At 42.6% G+C, this 10488-nt stretch overlaps 1 protein-coding gene across 1 annotated transcript in view; it reads left to right on the forward strand.

Moving 5' to 3' along the window:
- The window catches only part of rint1 (RAD50 interactor 1), a 51183-nt gene extending 41704 nt beyond the window's left edge, over window positions 1–9479 (forward strand). The window contains exons 10-15 of the mRNA XM_030720674.1: window positions 2421–2515; window positions 3411–3515; window positions 6085–6305; window positions 6795–6975; window positions 7879–7997; window positions 8322–9479. Coding sequence (XP_030576534.1) covers window positions 2421–2515; window positions 3411–3515; window positions 6085–6305; window positions 6795–6975; window positions 7879–7997; window positions 8322–8532 — 932 coding nt within the window. The 3' untranslated portion in view covers window positions 8533–9479. The remainder of the gene's footprint in view (window positions 1–2420; window positions 2516–3410; window positions 3516–6084; window positions 6306–6794; window positions 6976–7878; window positions 7998–8321) is intronic.
- Window positions 9480–10488: the final 1009 nt, after the last annotated feature.

The raw sequence follows: 10488 nt of genomic DNA on the forward strand, positions 1-10488 counted from the left end.
AATTCTGATTATAGATTTGGAATCAGCACACCTGAAATGCATTATATCAGGTATTTTTCTCCTGGTAGCAAAATCATTGTTGACCAGTGTTATGTGAAATGCCCCTTTTAGATTGGTTACGTTCTGTCAAGTGAGCACGCAGGAGAAACTAAGGGTTAACTGGGCTAGTTGATAACCTGCTGCATGTGATCTCTGGTGGTGTCTTCCATCGGGACTTGGTGAGCTTTAGTCTAGATGTGGCGCAGATGTTCCTGTACACTATCCCAGCAACTTGTTGTGTCTCTCAGTGTACTTGGTCCCAGCTTGCATCTTACATCCTGGTAATATGTGTTGGATAGTCTCCAGGGCACATTTGCACAGTCTGCATCTTGGGTTCTGTGAGCTATGGTAGACTCCTGCCTCTGTGGATCTGATGCTTAGGGCCTGTTCTTGTGCTTGTTCTTGTGCTGCCATGATCTGTGCTGTCCTTAAAGCCATCCTTTTCTAGCCACTGGTAGGATTTCTTTATGTCAGCCACTTCCTTATCTGTCAATGGTACGTCTGATGCAGGGGCTTGGTTGTCCGTGACATTTCCTGCTCCTGTTCCTCATCACTGTCTGTCTTCAGCTGCCTGAGGCATTCTTGGAGCAGCTCAGCTCAGGAGACTATCTTCCTGATGTATTCACGGATGCTTCATGTTTCATCCTGGATTGTGGCTCTGACACTCATTTATCCTCGCACTCCCTCTCTTTATATTGCACATAGAGTGTCGGGGTAATGGACTTTGGAGAGTACCCCATGAAGAGTACTGTGAAGAGTTTTCACGTCTCGACATCAGTGGCATCTGTCTCCTCCCATGGCCAGTTTATATTCCAGCAGGGTCCAAGAGATGACTGATGGTCATTCCACTCCTGAATCTATATCCGTATCTGCTCTTAGGCCTCAACCCTCTAAGCCAGCTATGTCAAACAGCAGTGGGGACAGTGCATCACCTTGGTATATTCCACATTTGATGGTAACTTGTGTGATTGTCTTGAAGTTGGCCTCCAGTGTTATGTTCTGCCACAGCTCCATTGAGTTCCTCGTGAATATTATTATTAGTCTTAGGCTATTATTAGTTTTTGTGTACTATTAGTCTTGTACAGTGCCGAGCACTCCAGTATCCATCTGTGGGGCATTGAGTCGTTGGCTTTCTCGTAGTCAATCCAGGCAGTGCTCAGGTTGGTCCGCCTGGTCTTACAGTGCTGGTGTACTGCTCTAACAACCAAGAACTGGAACTTTGGTCCTTTGGTGTTATTTCTAATGCCCCTCTGAGCTGTATTCATGTATTGACTCATGTGCCTACTCATCTTGGTTGCTACGATGCCTGAGAGGAGCTTCCATTTTGTGGAGAGGCAGGTAATCTGCCAGTTTTTTTTAATGGTGTCGTACCCTTGTGGGGATCCTTCCTTAGCCAGTCTGGATGAGTACCAGCTGCTAGCAGCCCTTCAGCCAGTAGGCATGGATCATGTTAGGTCCTGCTCCAGCTCTTCATACAAAATAGCTATTTTATATAATATTTCTCACTCATTGGATGTTTGCCTTTGTGATGTTGACTGGCTCTTGCTTTGGAAAGTTGCTGTGGTCTGAGCTTAGGTTCACCAGCCACTTGGCATTGGTGTTATGTGACCCCCTCTTTCTTTCAGATGTGCTTTCACTATTGTTGAGTTTCGGCTCTGGGTTGGTCTGCCCTTGTGCTATGATTCTCTTGAGAGTATTTCCTGGATGGATCTTTGGAGAACAGGCCATTTATTCTCTTGGCCTCTGCTTCTTCATATCTGCTTCTTTATATCTCTTCAGCCTAGTGTGAACCTTTGTCTGGCAGTTTCTAGAGCCTCATTATAGACATCTTGTTGTAAAAAGTCCTGAAGCCAGTCCAATAAGTGTGAGTGTGGCATTCAGCTTCCCAAGCTTGTCCAAACACTTGATATTCCTCCCGATGATCACTTGAACAGCTCTGCATCGGAAGCCCTGCTGTTTCTTCCATAGCACCTTTAAGATTACAGGCCTTCCTCTGGGAAGAAGAACTCTGGTAAAGAGTCTCTGTAGCCAAGAGTGTGATGTTAAGAAATAAACACTAGTAGGCTCATTAAATGTCACTTTAAAAAACTTGTGAAACAAAAAGTAGCCATTTCACCTTTGATAAATTACAGTGAGAAACAAAAATCAACTTTATCATGTGATAGTTTTTTTTTTCTCACTGTAATAGTCATTAAAAGATGAAGAGAATAAAAAATCAAAAACAGTGGGTGCTGCTGCAACAGGCTGCCGCTTTGGTTGGTGCCATGGGGGGACTAAGGCATACTGAATAGCTATTTTATATAATATTTCTTATGCTGTGTGTACATATGAAATATTTTGAATAATATGATTGTTTTTTTTTTTCATCCTGCTATTCTTAGAGCGGTACCGGACCTTGCCTTGTCCTTCTGCACAACTGAAATTTCTGGGGCTACAGAAAGAACTGGTGGATGACTTTCGCATACGACTCACTCAGGTAACATTTACAATGAAATGACACAATGATTAGGGGATTGGATTTAGTTTTTGTTCATCAATCAATAAACAACCTCTTCCTTTTACCCAGAGACAATAAGCACTTGTGGTCATAGTAGACTAAGTGTGGTATCCATTCAAGTCTGCTGCAGTTGGTCTCAGTTGCCATCCACCCCTGACCACTAGAAGAAACAAGTGTGCCCTTTGCGAATCCAATTTTGTCAAGTTGTATCAAGTATATTGTTCTTCAATCCAGACCAGTCCAGTGACTATAGATGTGGAACACTGAGTATTTGCCAACATTTTGTAGTAGGTTTCTAGCTCCAGTTGGGTAAAATTTACTGCAGCAAAGCGATTCTAATAGCGTTTGACATTTTATTTATGATTGTTGGTTTTCCAATGTCTACCTTTTTATTTGTCTTGTTATACAGTCATGGTAAAAAGAAAATATACCCCCTTTCAGTTCTAAGGTTTTACATATCAGAACATAATAACGATAACTTGGTCCTTAGCAGGTCTTAAAACTAGGTAACAACCTCAGATTAACAGCAACAGATTACACTGTATCATTATTTAAGTAAAACTAATCCAAAATGCAGAAGCAGTCACCGTCTGGAGCGTTCAGGTGCATTTTCACACAATGCCGAGGTAGAGAGATATCAGCAATGATCTTAGAATAGCAATTGTTACTGCCCATCAGTCTGAGGAAGTTATATGGCTGTTTTCAAACAAGTCAAAGTCCATTATTGTACAGTGACTTTTAAAGAGATTAATATTTGTGTGTGTGTGTGTGTGTGTGTGTGTGTGTGTGTGTGTGTGTGTGTGTGTGTGTGTGTGTGTGTGTGTGTGTGTGTGTGTGTGTGTGTGTGTGTGTGTGTGTGTGTTTTCCCCATCAGGTGATGAAGGAGGAATCTCGTTGCCCACTGGGTGTCCGGTATTGTGCCATCCTTAATGCTGTCAACTACATTTCCACCATCTTGGGGGACTGGGGAAACAATGTGGTGTGTAGTTTCTATGAAATGTAATTATTTCTATTTATGCTGTCTTTCCCACAATGCCAGTTCAAAGTGGCCAAGCCTGTATAAGATACCCAGCCCTTGTTTTTCAGATGAGAGGGCATTTTAGTGGGATTTTACCCATAAACTGGACTTAGAAGATGTGTAAGCCAAAATTACAATTTGACTTTTAGAAAGTATGTGTGGACTGGTGTGGAAATTTTAACCAAAGGTTACAAACCTTGTGGAGTAAGAGAAATTGAGAGCCAACTATTTATCCTCCTGCACATAATAATAAAGCAGGAGGATGTTGTTGTCCGTCCATGAGATCGTACCTTTCTGGTCTATAGACTCCAAAACCACAAGGAGTTGAGCCGTGAAATTTGGCATGTGTTCTTAACTGTTCAAAGATGTGTAATACTATATTCGTCTGTCCATCAATGAGCAATGTTAATTTTGAAAACATATATTTATTGGAATATTTATTATATCTTTACTAACCCAGGGGTGGCTAAAAGTATTTGGATCAAAGTTTAGGGCAAGGCCTCCAATTTGGGGCAAAATAGTTTTGCAAAAGGTGTCTACTGAAGGGTTTTCTATTATGAATCGGGATTATAATGTTATCCTGACTTCTACATTTATTTTATATTTTCATTAATCATGGGAAGATATTCCCATCGGTGACATCCTCCCATCTTCTTGGTAAATCCCGCATGATGACTTGTTGAACTGGCTTGAAGTGTTATTCTCCACATCCCCATTGAATTCCTGATGAAGGCTCTTAGGGTACTGTTGATCTTGTACAGTTCTAGGCATTCCAGGATTCATGTATGAGGCATTGAGTCATAGGCTTTCTTGTAATCAATCCATGGGGTGCACAGTCTCAAGTGACTGCTCTAGGGCTGCAACCATTCCTCGAGTAACTCAAATAATTCGATTTATAAAAAAATCCTCAAAGCAAATTTGTTGCTTTGATGCTTCGTTTAAACTCTGCAGCACTCAGGTATCTCGTTTCATCCGCATCAGCAGCATTACAGTTCTCGGTCATCATCTTCTTCTTGTGGGTTTAATGGTGGTTGGCAAACCAGCTTAGAGCTGCATTACCGCCACCTACTGGACTGGAGCGTAGATCAGGAGTTAGAAAAAACCCTCAGATTCCCTCTAACACTGAGTAGGTCATCGCTGACATGTTTTCCCACACCTCCACCGTTCTCTGCTGTGTTTGTGTGTTGTGGTCGTTGTGTTGAGAATTTCAGAATTTCTACTTCAGCTCCCAGAACGGATTGCTATAACAGCTGTTTTATGTGCAGTCTCTACGCAAGCGCAAAGAGGCGGAGAACTGGGCTCGATCCACTCGGACATCACGTAAATCCTGATTATGGACAATGACATAGTCAATGAGATGCCACTACTTGGAGCTGAGATGCATCCATATGGTCTGGTACTGTTCTCAGCACACATCGTCAAGAGGAGCAACCTGTTGCTGTTCATGTTTCCAACTCCGTGTGCCCCTAGCACACCTTCCCAGCTCTCATGGTCACGCCCTACTCTAGCATTGAAGTCACCAAGTATAAGCAGTTTGCTGCTCGCAGGGGTGTTCTTCACAAGGGGATTCAGGTTCTCGTAGAACACTTCCTTGTCTTCCTCGCCGGTTTGATGATGGTGATGTAACGGGACGGTGCAAGCAGGAAGCGGACCTTCATGAAGTGCTCACTGATGCCTGTTGGCAAGTCAGGAATCTGCTGAACAAGTGCAGTGCAGATAGTGAAATCCTGTCCTCCGTCTCAGGTTTGCCTTTTCAGACGAGGGTGTAAGCTCCCTGGAGTTCACAGATCGACCCTTCGTCAGTACGTCTGGTCTCGCTGGGAGCAGCAATGTCGATCCTGTAGCAAGCTCGTTGTTGGGCAATAAGGGCGGTTCTTCTCTGAGGTCTTGCTACGTCATCTCTGTCCATAAGGATGCACACATTTCATGTGCCAAGAAGTAGTTTTCTTGGTCACTGCTTTCGACCACATTAACTGCATGTTGACTAGTTGAGGGGTAGGGCAGGCATTTGTTTGGGGAACTTTTCTAGTGCCCTGCCTTGAAAAAGGGTGAGCAGTGCTGTCCCTAAAGAGGGCTGCTCAGTCACCTGCCGAGCTTCTTCGCTGCCCTGGTTCAAAGGAAGAACGACCACAGGTTTCCAGACCGCCTGCGTGCAGGTTTGAGACCTCTTTGGCTCCAGGATTTTAGGTCTGAGTTGTCTCTCATGGAACAGTTGCTTTAACCGAACTGATGAGCCTGTTTTTCCCATGTTTGATTTTGGAGTGTCTTCTCCTAGACAGGTTGCCTTTACCTGGCTCACAAGTCCAGTCTACCTCCAGTATAGCTTGTGACTGATATGCTGAAAGGCTACTGAAGGGTCTTTTCCTGCTTGTTGTTCCCCTCTTCTCCTCCTCACCAGTCTGCTGTACAGTCTTGTCAAAAACAAAAGCCAAATGCCCAAAAAGTAAATCTCTAAAAGAACACGCTGCATCAAACTAATCAAAAAGGGGTGATATTTATAGTTTTCACTATATCCTTTTCCTTTCTTCAGTTTTTCCTACAGCTGCAGCAGACAGCAGTTTCTGTTGGTGAAGAAGCTGTACTCGGAGGCCTAGGTGTAATGGAGGTGGGTCGCCTAGCTTCTCTGGAAGGCTCTCTTTTTGACGGTCTGTTAGCACTGCTGGATCGACTCAAAGGAGACATGCTGGGAAGACTGCTGGATTTTCTCATGAGAGAAATCAAAGAAAAAGCCAAACCATATTGCCAGGAAAGGTGAGAACTGGCGTTTTGATGAATGCTGTAATAAATTGGTGTACAGCTTCTAAAATCCAGGTTTAATTTTAGATAAATCTATCACAATGGCTTTAACAAGTGAAATGTTTATGCCATATATAGCCATAACAGATACTGAGAGCTGTGAGGCTTTGCTTGGCAGGTTGTAAGCACTGCACTTATGAAAGTTTCCAATGACTTACTTTTAACAGCCAAAAGAAGTGAGTGCCAAAAAGAAATACAAAAATCTGTTATTGATTTGCACATGGTGATTCACACATTACTGAACAAAAGTTATCCTTGTCTCATTATTTTGTCTTTTTTTATCTCTTTGTTCTTTTTTAGCATGGTTTGAATTATTTCTGGGGTTAATATATTTTAAAATATTTCTTTCTGCTAATTTAATAAATAAACTTTAAGAAAGATAAAGTTGCACATTATATTACACTGATGTATCAATTTTTGGCCGTTACACTGTCGTTCTTTTAGGTGGTTGTCACTGCCACCACAGCAAGACCAGTCAGCCATGACCCTGTCCAGTACAGCATGTCCCATGATGCTGTGTGTGAGGGACAGGCTGCTGAACCTTCATCAGGTCCTCGGCTTTTCTCTGTTTCAACTGGCTTGGCAAGGCCTGGCAGAAAGACTCGACAACTTTCTGTACCAAGATGTAAGGAATCATTACTCACTAAAACCTGTCATACTGTTTGTTATGGAGGCTTAAAAAAATATTAAAATCGAGTTAAAAATCGAGGAAAACGATCACACATGCTTCACTTTACGTCTCATGAAGTCTGGCTGGTTATTGTACAGCACGTACTCACTAGTGTTAACTGTGGGGCAGCCTCCAGTGGAATGAAGCCACTGTGGAAGTGGCAGAAACTGCACCTCCTCTAAGTGCCACTTGAGGGAATCATTCTCCTTAGACTCCCATATTAAAATATTCAACTTTACATGATTAAAAAGCATATTTACAGCCTGATTTTTAAAAAAAAAACAAATAAAAACAGTTTTGGCCTCTATGGATAATTTCCCCTTTTATAAAAACTGCATGGTGAATTTTTTTAATCTAAACTCGCCCACCCAGATAGCTGTTAACGATTACATCTAGAACAACACAAAGATGTTTTTTAGTTGTGAATGTGAGGCCAATGCTGCTGTGGTTAGCTGGATTAACCTTTTGATCGTACAGTCAAAACGTAGTGCTCTTATTCACTGTTTGTGGTGGTCCACCTGAGTTTGAGGCCCGATTGAAGCTAATTTGTGGGTGCACACAGTAACGACATCCCGCTGGGATTAGAATGGAAATGACCTGAAAAGTGTCCCTGATTGCAGTCTTCCTGAGCACTTTAGATGACAGGCGACGTTTTTTAAGCATACATCCAAACAGCACTGGATGGAAGACGTGTTATATGCTGGATTACCAGTGATTACCCTGCTGTTTACTCACCACTTTAAAGTTTAAAGATGACTCGAACATCAGTGTGACCGGCTCTCTGTTTAACTGCTAACAGCTGATCTATGTGGCAGAAATCTGTTAGATTTAAAATGTTTATGTATGTTTCTCTGTCAGGTGATCCTGTGTAATAACTTCAGTGATGGTGGAGCAGCTCAGCTTCAATTTGACATGACCAGAAATTTATTTCCTCTCTTTGGTCACTACTGCAAAAAACCAGAGAACTTCTTTAAGCAGTAAGTGTGTGTGTTTGTGTGTGTGGGGTGGTTATAGTTGTTTGCAGGCTCAGGAATGTAATCCTTATGTACAGATTTGGTGTGAGGTAACGGATGAGTTAAGCTTAGAATGCTGCTCCCACAACACGGACCTGAATAAGTGTCAGCAGACGGACGGATGTTAAATAAAGAAACCTCGCTGATATCTGTTGTTTAGATGTTTGAAAAGCTGCATTTGAATTTCAGTCGTGCACATTTGAGGTTAAGAAAGCTTACTGAGGATGAAGAGCACATCTCAAAGGTAATGATGATGAGTATTTGTCTCCATCTGCTCTCTTTCTACAGTGTAAAGGAGGCATGTATCATCTTGTGTCTTAATGTGGGATCTGCTATTCTGCTAAGGTCTGTCCTTAAAGAACCTGAGAAGATGAGCGATTGGTCCGTTGCAGGGGATCCTCCTCCAGAGTCTGCACTGAACGAGTTAGGTGTTCATTGTTTGGCTCCGTGTGACGTGTTGATTCTCCTCTCCCTCAGAACCCCGTGCCCAGGACAATAGCATCCCTCCAGGCAGGGTTACTGTGACTCTGTGGAGCGCTCGGATTTGCTTGGCTAATTTTATTACTATATTTTGGTCATTAGCATTTATGTTCCTTGTAGCTGGGGTCATGTACCTAGTTGTATAACTTTGTTTGTGTTCAGTAAGTTTGAAAAATGATGCAGTAATGCCAAAGGACACTTTAATGGATGTGACCTGAGTTAACTGTATAAATAAACTCAGCTTGCCTAAAACGGCTCTTCTTTGAGTCCTGTGTTCACCTACATGTCAGATCAGTCCAGTATGACCTGAAAATCAAGACTGAGCTTTATTCATTTAGTTTACACACACACACACACACACACACACACACACACACACACACACACACACACACACACACACACACAGAGCACAGAGGCACTAATCACGGCAACACAGGAACAAGCTCTAAGCAGGGTGCACGATGCCAGCAGGCATACACGGAGCACCATAACCAAGTGGCTGGCGTAGTATACAGGAACATCTGTGAGTACCTCCTGTAAGTCCTGAGGTCAAAATGGGACACGTCCCCAAGGGTGGTCAAGAACAGCAGACCTACGTGATGCCAACATTAAGAAGAAGGAACACAAGAAGCCTGAGAAATACCAAGAGCTCAGAGAGGAGTGGCTCCAGCACATTCCAGGAGCATCTGAGATCTCTGCCCAGAAGAGTGCAGACCTGGGAGCAGCTGAGAGACTGCACAGGCCTCTGGTAGAGGACAAAGACCGCCCGCATAGCGAGTGGGGAATGAAAATATGTATGCAATGATTCATAATCCTGTGCCCTGCAGGCTTTGCTAATAAGAAAGGATTTCTTTAAAAACACAATATGCAATGTTTTGGAAAATCATTTTAATTTTAGAATTAAATCAAATGGACTTATTTGACTTTAAAGCAGATTAATTTGTAACTTCCTGTTTGTTTTCTTGATTCTGTTGCTTAACGTGTTTCACTGTTAAAATAAAGCTGTCATTAAAAGTATGAACTGCTCATTTCTGTAAGTCTCAAATTAGGATCTGAACCCTCAGTCTGCTTATTAAGGTTTGTTTTTAAGTTCATGTTGCATATGAATGTACAGATAAGTAGCAAAGTAAAGTAACATGCTGCTGTGAGTTGGTTTTCCTTCTGAATTTTTTGAAGCCACAGATGTCACTGACATAATACATAAACACACCATACTCACTGGCCACTTCATTAGTTACACCTACATTCATATCTGCTTTAATTCTTCATGGTATAGATTCAGCGAGGTGCTGGAAACATTTCTCAGGAGATTTTGGTCAGTATTAAAATGATGCTAAATACTGAATTGAAAATAAAGAATATAATAAAATATATTCTTAAAAAATGTATAAATAAAGTACAACATAGATAAATAAATAGAAAGCTAATACCATGATCATGACTAATAATATGCCTGGACCAGGCACGGACCCCGGGGACTCGAGTTTGCTTCCAAGGAGCTCGAGAAGATTGTTGCCCACCTGATGGAATATGCCCAGGGTGCGTTCAACGTAGAAGATCAACATGGAAGAATTTTGCAGTTAATCTTCCTTGAGGACTATATTCCAAACCCTGGTTCCTGGTGTTTCCTGTTTTTTCCAGGTTGGTGCATATTGTAGCCCAACAAAAAAAGAGACTCCAGGATGGGCAGCACATTGAGGAATGTGCTTCCTCTCCATTCCTTCCACCCAACAGCTCTCTTTCTCCATCCCTTCTGGCCATCAGCCCTCCCACACCCCTCCATCAGCCCAACTCCTCATCAGATATTGGTGCTTCCAGCTCCACGCAGGACAAAATTGTGGTTCCCGACAGCAGGACCAGCAGCCCCAGTCTGCTGACACTGTGCTCCCTGCACCATCCCAGCTCTCTGGACTGGGCCATCAGAAAGATCCTCCTCTGTGAGCAAAAGTGTTTCATTCTGTGGAGCTCTTCC

The sequence above is a fragment of the Archocentrus centrarchus genome, chromosome 23 (genome assembly GCF_007364275.1).
Source record: "Archocentrus centrarchus isolate MPI-CPG fArcCen1 chromosome 23, fArcCen1, whole genome shotgun sequence".
NCBI lineage: Eukaryota > Metazoa > Chordata > Actinopteri > Cichliformes > Cichlidae > Archocentrus > Archocentrus centrarchus.